Consider the following 18,955-nt stretch of genomic DNA (forward strand, 5'->3'; position numbering starts at 1 on the left):
AATCATGATGATATATGGCTAGACTTTGAACAACATTCTAGCAAATCGGTTCTACATTATTTCACCTAATAAAATTGATGGTGTACTGTGGTTCATGGTGGCTACCTAGTTAATCACTCAAATTAGTATAATTACTAGTATTAATATTAATATTAGTAATGTTCTTCTTCCTCTTCTTCTTATAGTAGTAGTAGTCGCCGCCGTCGTCGTCGTCGTCGTCGTCGTAGTAGTAGTAGTAGTAGTAGTAGTAGTAGTAGTAGTAGTAGTAGTAGTAGTAGTAGTAGTAGTAGTAGTAGTAGTAGTAGTAATAATAATAATAATAATAATAATAATAATAATAATAATAATAATAATAATAATAATAATAATAATAATAATAATAATAATAATAATAATGACAATAATAATAATAATGACAATAATAAGAATAATGACAATAATAAAAATAATGACAATAATAATAATAATAATAATAATAATAATAATAATAATAATAATAATAATAATAATAATAGTAATAATAATAATAATAATAATAATAACAATAAATAGTAATAATAATAATAATAATTATTATTATTATTATTTCACTCGATTCAATTGGCTCAATCAGCTTAGTTATTTCGGCTCTAGTCGATTCGATTAAATTCGGCTCCATTCGATTCGATTGATTACTCACTCCATTCGATTGATCCAGCTCGATTGATTGATTACTCAATTGATTCGATTCGGCTCGGCTCCTTTCGATTCGAGTCGATTCAGTTCAGCTTTAAAAAGCCAGAAAGAACAGAGCCTAATCCATCATATTTAACCTAATTAGTTTGTTCAATTCACTAATTAACCCTTTTAATCTTGTATTAATTCGTTCTAGTTAGTTTCATCCGTGTTTATCGCTTTCATGACCATTAATCATATGTAAATAACCTATTAATCACTTCCATCCGAGTAAATAATATAATCAATCATTAAATTAACCAACGAATGTTAACAACTTGCAATTCCGGCTTCACAACCAGAACTGAGCCAAGGAACAGACGCAGCGACTACTGCGCCTCTTCCAAAGGATGCAGCTCTGCTGCGCCTCTTCCAGGTTGACTTCTGTCTCTGAACTTCCGTTCTGCCTTGACCTAGTTTAATTAGTTTACGTATTAATTTACTATTATTCGTATTATCGCCTGATTCATGTTCGTTAATTCGTTTATTCTTTCTTCCTCAAATTATCCGTTTTAATGGTATTTTCGACATAAATCAATTAATTCGATGTAATTATTGTAATTTTCATTATTGCATTATTGTATTTCTTTTATTGTACCACTTGTATGCTTTCACATGTAATCAACTTAAATTTCTACCTCGACATTAATTGTATGTTAAATTACGTATTCACCGACTTAGTTAATTCTTCACATGTTAGGATTAAAACGTTGGATGTTGCATTGCATGCATATAATCGACAATATATCAATTATAGATAATTTTCCTAATCATTAGTAGAGGCCGCTATCGAGGCGGGCGGGATTAGGTGTTCGATCAAAAGAGCTTCCTAATACGTACCCTCACCGCTTACTCCAGATCTCTGTGAACATCCGTGTTCATTGGCATCCACGAGAGTCATTCTAGACATAGAATGCTAAGGGTAACGAGTGCTTAGTGTTCATGTCACTACTTTGTGTCTTGACATGGCACGAGGTATTCGAACGGTTTCCAATTTTCCACAATAAATTGGTGGCGACTCCACAAATGCAAACGCTTGTTCTCTCTCCCAAGCGCCCCCGTGGGCCCGCGTCCACAGGCACTTGCATAAGTTGACCCTATATTAGTGAACACTCTCTAGGGGCGCTCAGCTCTCTTAGCAGATGGTTCAACGAGGTTGACCTCATCAATCTTGTTTGTTTGGCCGTAAGGGCGAGACCCGGTTGAGGTGGATCCTTGGTAGCCTCTGCCAGTGGTCTTGGCCAAGACACCCTTCCGGAGGTCATCTTCAATGCGTGTCCCCGAATTTGCCAGATCCTGGAAGGTCTTAATATTTTGATACCTCAGTAAGTTGGCATACACTGGGCGGAGATTGTTGACGAACTTTTCCACCAAAGTTGATTCACTCGGCTTGCTGACTAGCTGAGTACTTACCCTCCACCAACGGGTTAAAAACTCGGTGAATCCCTCCTTGTCGTTCTGGGTTAGGACCTCAAGGATACGGGTATTGGCTTGGATTTCAACATTGTCAGCGTATTATTTGGCGAATTCAACTGCGACTTCATCCCAAGTAGTAAGGTTCTTCGGATCGAGGGAGTAGTACCACTGGCAAGGGATCGGTTCCAAAGAGGACGGAAAGATCCGGGTGAAGAGCTCTTGTTTGACCCCTTTAATGGCCATGCAGTCTTTGAAGGCACGAATATGATTGAGCGGGTCCTCCACTCCTTTGACCTTAGGTACATCAGTTAGGGTAAAGTTGTCGGGTAATTGTTCCCCAACAGGTTCGAACCTTCGGTTGTTCTCAAGATGGATATTGTTACCCCAGGCTAGGAGCTGTTCTTCCAAGAGCTTGAGCTTTTTCTCAGTTTCAGTCAAAGGTGGAGTATTATGTTCTCCAGCTTCTCTGTTTTCCAGGGCGTCGATACGGGTCTCGACACGATCCAGAGTGACCTTAAAAGTGGTGAGCAGGCTGGCTAGCTGAGCAGTCGTGACATCTCTGTTGTTATCATTGTTGTTGCTGTTGATAGACGAAGTTAAAGACGAGGCCATGGTTCTGAGGCAGAAAAACGGCTCACATTACAACTCAATCCGACACGGTTCAAAGACTGAACGCATACAAAACAAAGGACGAGACAAAGGTTAGCCTCAACAAGACGATGGTGACCGTGTATGGTTCCTCGGTGCTGACTCGATTTATGACGTGATGATGTTGACCGAACTTTTAACACGTGTCCAATGTAGCGGCGTGACGCCATTAGACGAGTCTCGTGGTGAGACGACTCATAAGTAAAGATCCATAAGTACGTTTGCTTCGACTCGATAGACACGAGGCAGAATTGGAATGGTGGACTGAAGTTTTCGAAAAAAGAAATTTTCAAAAAGATTCATTTGTCGCTTTATGGACGGCTTCCGAAGATAGAGATCTCCGCAAGTCAGTCAGTTGAAAGGGTTGTCTTAAGTTTATTTGCAAAAGACGGTTTGAGTTTGAATCGGCTCGGAAAACAATGTACTGTCTCCCACGTCGGTTTTTGAAATTCAAAATTGTATGTTTTGAAAATCGAGTTTGAAATGTTTGAAGAGGTCTCGGGGACGGTGCATGGTCCTCGGGATCTCAAAAGTGTCTCGAGAAAAGGGTGTGTGCTTTTCTCGAGTTTTGAAAGAGCCATTGTCGGCACGAAACAGGTTAAAATCCGTGTCTAGACGCGGCGATTATAACGGCGAAAGAAGGTGATTTGAAATGGTTGTAAAGAACCGAGTTTGAAAATCGCCTAGAAAGGCATGTTGAAATGGTTATAAAAACTGGGTTTGAAAATCGTCATTACGACGGCCTAGAAAGGCGTGTTGAAATGGTTATAAAAACCGGGTTTTAAAATCGTCATTACGACGGCCTAGAAAGGCGTGTTGAAATGGTTATAAAAAACCGGGTTTGAAAAATCGTCATTACGACGGCCTACAAAGGCGTGCAACGGTCGGCCAAAGACCGAGGTTTGAAATGGCCATTATAACGGTGCAAAAAGTTGATTTGAAAGTTTGAAAATGACACGGAAGGACATATGATCAAGTAGCACATAAGCACTCACAGTTTATTATATTATGCATTATGCTGACATGGGTTTTGGCTTAGAAGGGTGGGTTACACACCAAGCAATAAAACCCCGATTTGCGAGAGGGATACCAATCCAAACAAAATGTGTAAGGAGGGTGCCCTAGCCTCGTGCTCGAAGGTGATGAAACTCTTTGGCGAAACAGAAATGTGTGACGTCAATGGTATGCTTGACTCAATCGGGATTCGAAACGCGGGGATGAGAAAACTCACGCCGACGAGACGAGCCAATTGGTCGATAAAGGTTAGGTTGTGGGCCCGGACAAGGAACCCGACCGTGACCGTAATATAAATTAACGCATTCCAACCAAGACCTCGTTCGAGTCTCACCATCTAGGGATCACAAAGACGTAAGTGTCCTAGTTTTCCCCAGCGGAGTCGCCAATCTGTGGACATGGCCCACCTGCAAGCCTAGCCGATCTGTGGACATACAACAGTCTTTTGAAAGCCACGCTCGGCGGCGTAAAAATGCTTTCGACCGGATCGTTTTTGATCGGTCGGTTTCATCTCGGTAAGGGTCTCGAAACGATTAGAGATGTTCGGAGTCGCCACCAAGCATTTGTGGGATTCTTGGAACCCGTTCGAATTCACTTTATACCTCGGTCAAACGAAGCACAAAGCAGTGTTTGACATAGGTACTAAAGATAAGGAATCGTCCCTCTTTAGCATCCTATCTCTAGAATGACTCTCGTCCGCCCTGGATAAGGTCGTCCACTATCCAAAGTTTACGAGTAAAGGTGAAGGTACGTATTGGGAAGCCCTTTAATCAGACACCCAATCCCCCGCGGTAGCGCTTCTCTCTTGATCGATCTTGGTTGGTTAAATGCAAAAGTTGATAAAATGGTTTAAATGCATGAATGCGCATCCAATAACTTAAACCTAACATGTGAGAGCTTTCTAAGTCGGTTGATTTAATCCAAGTATCAAGTATAAGATGTCGAGTTGGATTAATGGTTGATTTGCATGCAAGACGGAAATTAAACATCCATTTACCGTATTAGGTTTATGGTGCATAACGTGATCCATTTGTCTTAGTAAAGCAATCTGCAAACATGATTTTCGAATGAGCAAATAGTCATCTGATCCGTCTTATATCCGGGCTAACCGTAGTCGGGATTGTCCTAGACTAATGCTGGAAAGGGAACAGGCCCTGTGCCCGGCGACCATATGAGGCGCGAGCATGCCGGCGGTGTAAGGGGCCTCCCCTGGTTTTGGAAATAATAAAGAAGGGGCCTGTTGTAGGCGCGGGTCAACCAACGGTTATATGCCGTGTTCTGACCATTTGGAAAACGTTTATAAAACGTATTGAAAAATGGGTATTTCACCCGATTTGGTATGAAAGGGTCGTTTAGACCGTATTTGTTGATTTGAAGAACATGACTTGAATAATCGTCATTATTTTGATGATATTCGGTGTCGGGTTCGACTTGACAAGCTTGACATGAATAGTTTTGAAAATAATTATGAACTAATTGTTTCAAGTTCACTTGAATATAATTAGTCGATACTCATCATCGTACCCGGGTTAAAATCCGGCATGGTATGTAGAACCAAGGATGACTTTGTGTTGGTGACTAATATGCTTGTTTTGAAAATGTGAAGAAATGATGAAAGGCTTTAAAATACCTCCCAAAATGTAAAGAAATAAAAGGCTTTAAATACCTTTTAAATGTTATTAACCAAATATTATCACTGAAACACGGATTTAACCGTCATTGTATGAGGAACCAAGGGTGAAAAATGTTTTATGGTTAAAAACAAATAAAATAAAATAAATAAGGTTTGAAAATATTTGAAATGGTAAAAACCGATTACAAATATGAAAATGGATTAAAGGGGAAAGACGAGAACAAACACAGTTGAGTTCTGACCTGGACACACCATTGAGGCGCGAGCCTATGTGCACAATAAGGGGCTTCTGCCTCAGGCCAAACTCAGTTTTGCCTCGTTTATCCCATGTTTTGGATCGTGTTATGCATGTTTTAGCATGTTATAGTCATAAAACAAATGAAGACATGATAAAATAAGGATTTTTACACCCTCATACTTACATGTTTGGTTATGGCGAGAAACCGACGTAAGTGTAACAACTCGTTTGGTCAGAAAAAGACTCGATTTAAAACCGTTTTGGTAAGTAAAAAGAGTGTTTTATTAAGATTAGTGACGGTGTAGTGGTCGAAGTGGTCAGTCAAGTGATTTAATGCACGATGACGGTACCAAACAATGTGTAAGGCTTGTATTTACAATCGGTAGGTCGTAAATACGCGTCGGATTGTGACTTAAGAAGTCGAGTCGATAATTTTAAGGGAGAAAAGAGGGGGCGGACACTCGCGTAAGTTCTCAAATGGGGGCATTTGAGGGGTGTTTATAGGAAAATGAGTGGTTGTGTGAGTTTTGAGCGACGTGGCCACCTGGGCTGCTCAAAGAGGCGCGAGCCACGTCGCGGGTCTTCGAGTTGTCCTGTCACTTTCACACAAGTGCAATCATGATTTGTTCTATCCAAGGATTTGTAGTCACATGTTTGGTACTTGACCATTCATGAATCCGGGAAATCTTAGTATAGAAGGCTTTGAATGTTTTGTTTTTGGTGGTTGACTCGGTTTGACTCGTTGTTGGAGTCGGGATTTGAATTTTTGAGTCGGTTTTTGGTCCGGTGTCGGTTTTGACTCTAGTTAGTGTCATTGCGACCCCGTCGTCGTGCATTAAACATTCCAGGTACTTTAGAAAAGTTTTGAAATGTTTTATTTTCGAAATCGTTTTAAGTTTTCCGACGTAAAGTTGTACACAAACTGTCGATCAAACGCCGCGATTCCAAAGCATGTTATAGTCCGATAATCATCGGGTGTTTGTTGGAGTCTCAGCAAATACTGGGTATCTATAGTTTCCATATTCGTTCCCATTACTCATTAATACTTCCGCTCGTACAGGAGATCTCAGTCACTATCATGCAATGACCACTATGTGACACATAACTTGCATTTTCATCTTACTTGTACACAATAAAAATAAAATCACCTCAATTAACACAAAATCGAACAAGATTATGATATCATTCTTGTCATCTAATTATACATGTCAATTACCACTTTCATTTGAATTTCACTCTTAAATAGCAAAACTACCCAATATGGTCAAACGTAAATAATTCCCAAAATATCACTCGTGTAAGTTTCACATGTTCATCCAACAGGAGTCAACTAACATAAACCGCGATATAAGGGTATACACCCAATATTTGGGTCAAGTATGAACAAAACAAGGGTTAAAGTAGACCACTCGGTCGAGTACAGGAGGCCACTCGACCGAGTAGGCGACCACTCGGTCGAGTACATGGTGCACTCGACCGAGTGTCACCTAGGCATGAGGTTTTCATTCTCAAACGCGTTTCCAAGATTCCCTATTTCATCACTCAATTAGGCACTACAACAAGGTCACGATGTACACCGTGGGTGTTTCACCTGACGATTGGGAGACAACTTTACAAACAACATCTATATTACCGTTCATAGGCCAAAATTTCACCCTACTACTTTCACACTCCATGCATACACACTTTGCTTAAGCGGCCATACTACATAACACAAGGAATAAGGATACCTTAACGACACAATTGAGCCCACATGCTTTACATATCACACTCTGACTCTCATAACCGTGAAAACCAAGCTTGTTAATACTAAGTTCACCATCATATATCTCAATCATCAATCAACAATAGTTTTCAAGTTATGCTTAACAACACTATTGCTTAGTATGCAACTCAACTTCATTCACTATCCATAATTTCAAACACTCAACAGATATTCAACTTAGATCACACATCACTCATTATCCACAATTTACCTCACACAATCCGCTTACTCAATTCAAGACTCCTTACGCAAGCTAAGTCACCTTCTTGTATTCCCAATTTCCGACATAAATCACATATAAAATCACACCCAATGTCTCCTTTTAATCTACTAAACGCACTCATGACTTTGGATAACCAAAATAATAGCTCCTTAAGCACAAAACAACACTACTTAGCATGAAAGATTGCTTCTTCAAAAGTCAATAGTCATGTTACGTTCTCATATCTCTAAATTTATAGTCCACATGGGTAACATATGCTTATAAACACCCATTTCCATTCACTAGTTCTTTACTCACAATCACTATTTAACCAATTCCAATTTAATCTCTAGCACATCATACATGTAACTCTCTACTTGGCTCAAATCCACATCCATTGAGCAACTTACCATAACCCATGTCTCCCGCTCCTAACTCTCAAGATACTCTATTCACTCCTTGCACATTATTAGTACCCTCCTTTTTCCTCATAAACTCATCGACTCACTCCCATTACACATTTTTTCCAACACAACCATATATGTCTACACGGCTTTACTCATCAAGACCATACAACCCGAAAAGTAAACAAGGCATTGACATATATATATAGGGGCGGGAGATCAGATGCGAACCAACTTTCAATACGAACCATACGAACTAAGCTCCTATACACTGTTAGTCTATCTCACGCAAACCTTCACAGCTACAAACTTAACCCTTTTCCCTTCTTATTACTCCCTCCATTCAACTTCACTTTACAAGTTTATCTTTTGCGCACTATTCACAAGCGAACATTCAACTTCAATTTTCTCTCGATACGTAAGTGAAAATATATTCATGTGGGATCTTATTTGATTCGTCTTTAAGAGTACATTAAAAATATCTAACTTTTATAATTTTTGCAAATACGTAGCTAATGGTATTTATCGCGGAAAAGCTGTGTTGGCAAACGTGATAAAGCAAACTTGCAAAGTGGAGTTGAATGGAGGGAGTATTCCCTACCTCACCCACCTCCCTCCACTCTCCCCTCTCATCAACCCTGTTCACCAGCTGCCGCTGCCGCCGCCGCCGAGATACAACGACGTCCGGTGCACCACCGCCGACCAGTGTTGGCACATCTTATTCTTTGGTGCATATCTTCGGTCACCACGACGTCCATTTTTCCTTGCCTTTCCACCACCATTGCTTATCAGACCACCGGAGAACACCATTAGCAGCTGATTCTGTTGTCGCCGAACCTACTCTGCCGGTGACATCGACCTCACGCAATCGATCCATTTCTATAGAGAGAAGGGCGAGCAATGATGACAAGTTGATATGTGTTTCATTCTTAGATTTCAGGTTAGTAGATCTGAACAATTAAAAAACAACGATGGTTTTGGAATGTTGGTGGTTGTTTGTTTGTTGTTTGTTTGATGTGGGTTTGAGGTATGATTTGATAAAGGTTGATCTTTAATGGAATAAATTGCATAAGATGTTCAGTAATGAATTGCTACTAATTACTAAATTTCTTGCAAAGTTAGATTCTGAGATAGTTGCTGCATAGGCTCGTTAAGAGGAATCAAGAAATACAGTTAACCTTTATACGTAGAGTTTGTATTTCTACTCTCAAATGACGATTTTTTGGCATATGGGATTTGTTAGTTTGTATCTTTTGAAATGCTAGTCAAGTAGAAATACTGATTCTAATGATATGAATGATGCTGATTATCGATATAGCAGTCTTCGGGAGTATCAACATAGTCAGTCATCTCGTGATAGTTCAAAATTTAATGATATGTAGTTTGAGTAATTGACGCCGATCCTTTTGTTCAATTAGTAGCTTTTACTGAACTTTGTGAACATTTCGTATCGATCCTTTTTTCAATTAGTAGCTTTGACTGAACATAATAAAACTCTGCACATTGCTTCAGAATTAAACTGGGTAGATGCATCAAAGATGTCTGAAATGTGTGCAGTTGAGCAAGGTGGTGGTAGCAGGAGCATAAACTCCATGAAGTTTCTTGATGACAAAGTCACGGAGTTGAAAGGGGTTATGAAGATGATTATTGACTCGGAGGTTGAAGCTGGGATGACAGCAAGTGTATAGAAGTACAAGTCCAAGGTTAAACAAATTGAGAAATTTCCATGGTGAAAAACGTAAGAGCATCATGGGATATTGCAGGTAAACATCATCTTATTTAGACAAAATATGAGTCAGGGTAGTATTTGCATGTTTTTGGGGATTGCCATGCCCATCCAAGAAAGGGGGACTGTTTTCGTCAGGTAAACTATCAACTCCCTTGATTTATGTTGTACAATATTTCAGACGTCTTCGGGAGTATCATTTGTTGTAGAAGTCTATCAATGTGTTTGTTACTCTATATGACAGTAGATGAATAGATGATACATAATTTGTACTTTGTGGTTGAAAATCCACGGATTTGATTAATGACATATGGCGTGGTTCTTTCTGTAGCTTTGGTGATCAACTTGGAACAATTGCAAGTTCTGGAAACAAGGAATTCATGGAGGCATTGCATGCTCGAGCAGATGTGAGTATGATAGGCCAATTTGGTGTCAGATTGTACTGCGCTTACTTGGTTGCTGAGAAGGTTATTGTTACCACCAAGCACAATGATGATGAGCAATATGTATGGGAGTCACACTCTAGCTAGATACACATATCTCACCCCCTAAATGGCAGTGTCACTTTCACGAACTCTTCCAAAGACTCCAAGCAATTCTAATGGAGTCAACGAAGACTCGTCCCACTATCTAAGAACTATATGCTATACGGAGAAGAACATGAAAATGCTTCCTGACTACAATTAAATAATACAAGAATAACATCATGTGAAATTCCACAAGTAGTAAAGTGTAAACCCCTGTTTTTATTACTATTATACTATATTTTAGGTTCTTTCCAAATGTTGCCTCGCTGTCACTAATTTTTTTGTTGTTTCCATAATTTTTTTTTATTGCCTACCTATGATGTTACCAGAGCATGAAATTTAGTCATCCTAGCATTGTCCTTAAGCTCTATGGGATTAAAAACATTACGTGCACAAACTTCAGTAAGCAGTATAGTAACTTGTTCAATATCACCTCAAATGATGAGAGCATTACATTTATCTTTTGCCCAAATTGAAAAAGGTTTATATTTAGGGTGTGAGATATGTGTATCTAGCTAGTTAAAGGAATGTATCTAGCAATTTTAAGGAGTGTATCTAGCTAGATAGAGGTATGTATCTAGCAACTTAAACGTGTATATCGAGTTAGCTAAAGATATCTATCTAACTACTTAAAGGAGTAACCTAAATTTAGGATGAAAAAAGGTTAAGCTAGCTAATTGAGGGGGATGGGTATCCTTAAGTAGAGGTGTGTATCTAGTAACTTAAAGGAGTGTATATGATTAGCTAATGATATGTATTTAGAAACTTAAAGAAGTGTATCTAACTAGCTAGAAATATATATCTAGTAATTTAAATAGGTGTATCTAGCATGGTAAAAGTTTGTATCTAACTAGTTAAAGTTATATATCTAACACACCATTTTTCACTCAAAATAAGCAAACAATCACAAAATATAACTCCAATCAATATCAATCAAATTACAAATTGAATTGGAAAAGGATAGCATGTACCTCAACAAAAAAACAGGGGAAACCATATAAATAGAAGAAGAGTTGAATTGATAGAATAGCAAAATACGAAAGATGAGATCTTTCTTAGTGAATAGATGGTGAATTTGAGAAGGAATGTATCTTCTAAGGTAGAGGTTTATATCTAAAAACTTAAAGAAGTGTATTTAGCTAGTTAGAAATATGTATTTAGCAACTTGAACGAGTGTAACTAGTTAGGTAAAGGTATGTATCTAGCAACTTAAAAGAGTGTATATAGCAATTTAATGTGATCAAACGATGGGGGGAGGGGGGGTATCCAAATTTAGGACGGGGGTGGAAACATAAACTAAGCACCAAAAAGGATTTTATCTAACAACTTAAAAAAGTGTATCTAGTAAGCTACATATATGTATCTAGTAATTTAAGAAGTGTATCTAGCTAATTAAAAGTATGTATCTAACAAGTTAAAAAAGTGTATCTAGTTAGCTAAAGAGTTGTATCTAACAACTTTAATGAGTGTATCTAGCTAGCTAAGGGTACATATCTAGCAACTTAAAGAGGTATATCTATCTAGCTAGTTAAATGTATGTATCTAGCAACTTAAAGAAGTGTATCTAGCAAGCTAATGGTTTGTATCTAACAGTTTAATGGGATACTAAACCCTAAAAAAATAGTGTCCATCTTCAATGAGAATTTGTATAATTGTGCTAAATCACGCTGACTACCAATCCATAAATCATACGGAATAATATTCCAAAGCCATAGAATATTGTATGCAACTTAAAGTCAGTGAGATAATGCGGAAAAATTCTTACGAGTAATATCTAAGTGGCAAATAGGCAGGCAGGCAGCACACACTACTCCTGAACATTTCTATAAATAACTGGCCAAGCTATCTTCTTATTTGCCAATTAACAAGAGATTTAATTCCAAAGTTAATCAGATAACATAAGCTTAACTTTGATGGCTAAAACATGGTTCCTTGGCGCAATGTATCTTTTAGTCCTAAGCCTACTTGTTTACACATGGATTCTCGCGCCAGTACAAGCTGTTGAACATGAAAGAAAGGTAATCATATTTACAAATTGCCTCCTCGAAACTTGGTCTTATACAAAATTCGTGTGTTTAAGCATGATTGAGTCTCGATTTCTTTACCTGGTTTGCAAAACCCACTTCATATAGCAATGATTTTTTTTCAGATATTGATCCACCGTCCACATTTTACATGTATTGACTTACACAAATAAGGTGGCAATTAGTAAGCCAACATTTAGTTATTTAGAATACTTAATTTAACCAAGGAGTCTTGAGCAGCTTGGACTCTTTCTTTGGATAAAGTAAAACCCAAAGAAATCACCTGCTAAATTAGTGTTGTAGCATCCTTTATTTAGAATACCAGAGTACCAGACCCAACATTCTCTACACTCAACATTAGGTACACTCTTTAAAATCAAAACTAAATTAGTCAATACTCCGTATTAGATACACTCAACATTAGGTACATCACCATACACCCACGACAAACCTCTCCAAGACCACGAGCAGGCTACTCGACCCACTGCAAAACCACCAAAACTCAGACTTCCACCTCGAAAGACCCCTACAACGAACATGAACCGTATCAAACTACTCAGATACAGATGTTACTCCCTCCAGATACACATTGTATTACTATTAGATACACAAATCAGTTTTTGTATACAGTAGCAATACCATGTGTATCCCGGCTAATATTTCGTGTATCTACCGCTCCACTATGATCCACCAAGCCCACCACAACCCGCCGCAACTACTGCCGTCACCACCACCAGACGACCACTATCACCACGCCGTTCAACACCAACACCATGCTGCCAACCCCGAGGATATCGTCAATAACCAATATCATACTCCCTTCTTTGACCTCCGACCGCATATTGAACGTCTACCGCTAAACAACACCACATCGAACTTGTACCGCTAAACCACACCACCATACGACCACCACGTAATAAAAAATCATTTGACGCGTGTCGACTACCATCGTCACTCACACCAGAGGCCAATTAGCCCTCTGGTTTTCCATTGCAATTGGTACCCAGATACACATATAGACTCACCATAAAGTGACGTCCGTTAATTGAGAAAAGATGACGGAGGCCGATTAACCCTTTTAATAGAATTTGGAGGATATGTAAACATTAATATTTTATTGAATAATCAATTGTATCTTACAAATGAATGGTTAGTAGCTATTTATACATAAGGTATGTTAAACTAATTACAGTAATGAATCAAACTTAACAGCTATAAAATATGAAGCTTATGGAAAGGAAAATATTTGCTAAGAATAGAGGATATGGTGCGTGAATATTGCTGATATGCAACGGCTCTTTGGAGCCAGCTGTAGCTTAGTCTATTAGCCCCCCTCAATTTGGTGCGTGGAGGTTCGTAATGCCCAACTTGGATAGTAAATCATAAAACGGAGCACGGGCTAGAGCCTTAGTGAATATGTCCGCGAGTTGGTGTTTTGTATTGATGAACCCGGTTGTGATCACACCTTTCTGGACTTCGTCGCGGATAAAATGACAATCAATTTCAATATGCTTTGTCCGTTCATGGAAGACCGGATTCTTTGCAATGTGAAGGGCAGATTGATTGTCGCATAGTAATTTGACTGGTTGTGGATGAGGAATACCGAGAAAAGAGAGGAGACCTTTAAGCCATTTGATTTCACATGTGGTGTATGCCATTGCACGGTATTCGGACTCGGCGGAAGAACGAGAGACCGTGTGTTGCTTCTTCGTCTTCCACGATATAGGGGAGGATCCAAGGAGAATTAAGTAAGCGGAGAGGGAGCGGCGGGTGGAGGGACACGTCCCATAGTTAGCGTCGCAGTAGGCAAGGAGGGACAAATCAGAGTCGGCTCGTAGAAGTATACCTTGACCCGGGGCATTCTTAATGTATCGGATAACTTGTAGAGCGGCTTGCCAATGATCGGTATTGGGATTTTGCATAAACTGAGCCAAGGTGTGCACGGAATAAATGAGTTCGGGTCTTGTGATTGTGAGGTAGACTAGTCGACCCACAATTCGACGATAGGGTTGAGGGTCTTTGAGAGGTGGCGCGGAGGACGTGGCCAAAGTAAGATTGGGTTCCATAGGGATGGGTTTTGGTTTTGAATTGAGCAGCCCAGTTTCTTTGAGAATGTCTATTGCATATTTGCGTTGTGAGACAAATAACCCCGCCTTGCTTCGAGAGATTTCTAGACCAAAGAAATATTTGAGAGACCCTAGGTCCTTCATGTGGAAGCAATCGCATAAGTAGGATTTAAACTTTTTGATCGTAATGGAATCATTCCCACAAATGACTAGATCGTCAACATAAATAAGCACATGAATCTCTTTGCCAGGTGTCGTGATAGAAAATAATGAATGATCATACGGGCATTGCTTGAACCCGAATTTAATAAGAGCAGAAGCTAGTTTGTCATACCAGCACCGAGGAGCTTGCTTTAGGCCATAGAGAGATTTTCGGAGCCGGCAAACGCGTCCGTCTGTTTTGGAAAGGAACCCGGGAGGAGGTTTCATGTAAACTTCTTCTTGAAGGTCGCCATGGAGAAATGCATTGTGGACGTCCATTTGATGTGTTTCCCATTTCTTAGCGGCAGCTATAGCAAGTAGAGTACGGACGGTGACCAATTTGATAGTTGGGGCAAACGTTTCAGTATAGTCCACACCTTCAATTTATCGATTGCCTATAACAACAAGACGGGCTTTGTATCGTTCAATGGAGCCATCGGCGTTATATTTGATTTTGTAAACCCACTTGGAACCAATTGCCTTTTTGTTGGGAGGCAAGTGTTCAAGTGCCCATGTCTTATTCTTCTCGAGAGCATCGACCTCTCGTTGCATAACTTCTTTCCACTTTGTATCCTGCATAGCTTCGTAAAAGGTGCTACGCTCGTGATTTGTAGTCACGGCCGTCAAGAAAATTTGATGGTTAGGGGAAAATATTTTATTACTAAGAAAATTGTTTAAAGGAAACCGTGTACCTGAAGATTGTGACGAGGCGTGGAGAGCATGAGACGAGGGAGGTGCCTTATTCACGACAAAATCTTTGAGATTCGAGTTTGGAAACTTTTGTCGATGTCCGCATCCGAGATTGGATGGTTCGGTTGTGTTGGAGGGTTCGGCTGTGTTGTTTTGGGTCGTGGTAGAGGGCGGTGCTTGGTCAGTGTGACTCGAGGTCGATGGATTTGTGTCGTTTTGGTTTGTGGGGTTCGAAGTGGAGGGGTCGGGTGGAATGGTAGATGTCGTTGGGGCAGAGTCATGTCGAAGAAGAATATGGTCTTGGGAAGACTCGTTGTTAAGAATATCCATGGGAGGGTCATCGTGGAGGTGGATATGTTGGTAAGGGAATTTGTTTTCAAGGAAAACAACGTCACGTGACTCAAAATAGGAACCGGTGTCGAGGTCGTAAAGGCGCCATCCCTTTTTCCCAATAGGGTATCCAATGAAGAGACACTTACGACTTTTAGGTGCAAATTTATCATGAGATCGATTGATAGTTTTTGCATAAGCTAAGTAACCAAAAGTGCGTAGGTGTCCTATCGGTGGAGAATTGTTAAATAGAAGTTCTTATGGGCTTTTGCCATTCAAAAGTTTTGAAGGAGTGCGATTTATTAAATAGACAGCAGCTAAAACGCATTCGCCCTAAAATAAAATAGGTAGGAAGGCTTGAAAAAGAAGAGCGCGGGCAACGTTTAAAATATGACGGTGCTTCCTCTCAACGCGACCATTTTGTTGAGGGGTGTCAACGTTGGAGGTTTAAAATAAAATACCTTGTGTGTCAAAAAACGATTTTAAGCATGAAAATTCGGTACCATTATCGGTACGTAAGCATTTTATTTTCTTGTTAAATTGTCTTTCGATCATAGCAAAGAAATTTAAAAGTTTTTGACGTGCATCACTTTTATTACAAGGAGATACACCCAAGTAGAGCGTGAAAAGTCATCGACTATAGTAAAAAAATATTTAGAACCACAAGAACCATTTTCGGAGTATGGACCCCAAAGATCGCAGTCAATTAAATCAAAAATAGCAACAGCCTTATTAGAACTTAAAGAAAAGGGTTCCCGAGTTTGTTTTGCACGAAGGCAAATATCACAAAACTTACTACGAAAATGAGAATGCATTTGAGTATTATTCAAAACAGAAATAAAACGATTAATATCGGTAGAGGGGTGCCCCAACCTTCGGTGCCAAAGTTCATTGTTGTCAATTGTTCCCACGGTAAAGGCTTTAGGCTCGAAATTGCGGACATCCTTTAAAAAATAAAGTCCCTCGCGCTGCTCACCCGCTCCAATCACTATCTTCGAGGAATGGTCTTGGATTAAGCATAAATTACGAGAAAATTTAATAGTTAAGGAATCGTCAAGCAAGAGACTAGAGACCGAAATAAGGTGACATTGAAGGTTTGGGCCATATAACACATCACGTAAAATTAATCTACTTGAAATAACTATGTCCCCACTTTTTGTCACGGTAGTGCGGTCTCCATTCGGAAGTCCGACGGATAAAGGAGCAATATTACGAATATTAGAAAAATGCGATAAACAACCCGACATATGATGGGATGCACCGGTATCAATAATCCAAGAAGAAAGAGGAATATTACCACTTAGTCGATCGTTATTAGCTTTGTGAGCCTGCCACATCTGAACTAGTTCGGCGCGATCAGCGGGATTTAAGCTATTCAAATCAATACCGTCAAAAGCAGCAGCCCCGGATGATGAAGCAGTCTGACCATTCACTTGACCCATATTGACCCGAGGTGCAGGAGAGAAAACGGGCTAACCAGAAGCGGTTCCAGACTGAGCAGGGGTGCGTTTTTGTCGCCCTCTGTTATCCTATCCCGAGGTCGATCCCCTCACCAATCCGGGAATTTCCCGGTGACTCTAAAACAGGTGGTAAAGGCATGGCCGGATCGTTTGCAAGCAATACATTTTTTCGGGGGTTCAACAGGTGGATTTTGTGTGTTTTGATTATTGTTTGAGGTCGAGTGAAAACGAGCAACAAAGCTCATAGGATCAGAATTAGATTCTGGAGTGGAGGCAAGCAAAGAACTACGCATACCTTCCTCTTGTAACAGACGGCTATAAATCTGATTAAGATTCGGAAGGGGTTCGGTTCCTAAAATATGGGAACGGAGTGTAGCAAAACGAGAGTCGAGACCCATAAGAAAGGAACGTACCCGTTTCTTCTCGCGTTGGCGTCCTAAGAGAGTAAGCATATTGCAGGCGCATGGTTTGCAGGCACAAGTTGGAAATCCTTCATTTGCAATGACATCGTCCCACAATTTTTTGATGCGCCCGTAATAAGACATGACAGTCTCTGTTGGCCCCTGTTTGCAAGAGTTAATATCATTTTCTAATTGAAAAATGTAAGCATCGTTTACCACAGTGAAGCGCTGCTTGATGTCGGTCCAAAGGAGATTCGCGTCATCCTGTAAAGTAATGGATGTACGAAGATCGGCTTCAATGGTATTGAAAATCCATGCCGAGACAAGGGCATTGGCGGATCTCCAAGCTTTGAAATCAGGGTCGTTGTCTGCGGGTTTCGAAATTGTTCCGTCGATGTAATCTAGCTTTCCTTTGGCAAGAAGAGCGAGACGGAAACAACGAGACCAATCGTCATAATTTTTTCCATTAAATTCGACATGAGTGATTTTCGTTCCTGGATTTTCGACGGGAACGATCGAGTATGAATGAGTATTTTTGTTTTCGGTGGCCGTGTTCGTCATTGTGAAGAACAGGGAGGTTGTCGAGATTTGGAGTATGAGATTATTGCTAAAACACTGATACCATAATAGAATTTGGAGGATATGTAAACATTAATATTTTATTGAATAATCAATTGTATCTTACAAATGAATGGTTAGTAGCTATTTATACATAAGGTATGTTAAACTAATTACAGTAATGAATCAAACTTAACAGCTATAAAATATGAAGCTTATGGAAAGGAAAATATTTGCTAAGAATAGAGGATATGGTGCGTGAATGTTGCTGATATGCAACGGCTCTTTGGAGCCAGCTGTAGCTTAGTATAATACCTTTCTCCACCACATCCTCACACTCCGTCAAATATCAACCGCACCGCCTAAAATCTCATTCTACATAGCGCTGCACCATTAGTGGCTCGGTCATGCGCCTCAACCACCATACATCTCGTTTTCTTTTTAAAAAGTTGTGGCCTAAATCATAGATCTATAAAAAATACAAGGAATTTTAAAAAAAACTAACCAAACTAATGACATTTTTGTAAAATTTTGAGCCAAATAGATCCAAAGAACTTCAGTTTAATTGTGGTTGTGTAACGACAAGCTGGTCGACGACGGTGGAGATACAGTTATTGGAAGCGAGATATTGACAGAGCTCCGGCAACAGTGGAGTTTGTGGCCGACAGTAAAGACATGGGGTGGTGATAAAGGTGAGCTGAGGTTAGAAGTTTGGGGATGATTAAGTTTGAAGGAAGACGAGAGGTGATAAGGGGTTTAATTTAAACCTTTGATTAATTTGCTTTTAATTTAGTTCGCACAGTTCGCACCGAACTTTCAGTGCGCACGAGATCCTATTTCTATATATATATTGTAGATACCTTATTTCTGCACCTCCCGCAAGCCACCCGGTGATGATTGGGCCGCATGTTTGGTACACGGAACGATTTATGATAGTT

General features: G+C 39.7%; 1 protein-coding gene and 1 long non-coding RNA gene across 3 annotated transcripts; one reads left to right on the forward strand and one right to left on the reverse strand.

Moving 5' to 3' along the window:
- Positions 1-7,991: 7,991 nt before the first annotated feature.
- On the forward strand, positions 7,992-10,543 carry LOC141586870 (uncharacterized). 2 transcript variants are annotated; one of them, XR_012519637.1, is made up of 4 exons: positions 7,992-8,452; positions 8,547-8,974; positions 9,592-9,797; positions 10,092-10,543. It is a non-coding gene; the product is annotated as an uncharacterized LOC141586870 (long non-coding RNA). The 2 variants fall into 2 exon arrangements; XR_012519636.1 differs by having other exon boundaries at positions 8,008-8,974.
- Positions 10,544-17,147: 6,604 nt separating this feature from the next.
- LOC141588202 (uncharacterized) lies at positions 17,148-18,020 on the reverse strand. The gene has a single exon (XM_074409656.1). It carries the CDS (start codon positions 18,018-18,020, stop codon positions 17,148-17,150), a length of 873 nt encoding a protein of 290 aa, XP_074265757.1.
- Positions 18,021-18,955: the final 935 nt, after the last annotated feature.

The sequence above is a fragment of the Silene latifolia genome, chromosome 6 (genome assembly GCF_048544455.1).
Source record: "Silene latifolia isolate original U9 population chromosome 6, ASM4854445v1, whole genome shotgun sequence".
NCBI classification, from domain to species: Eukaryota; Viridiplantae; Streptophyta; class Magnoliopsida; order Caryophyllales; family Caryophyllaceae; genus Silene; species Silene latifolia.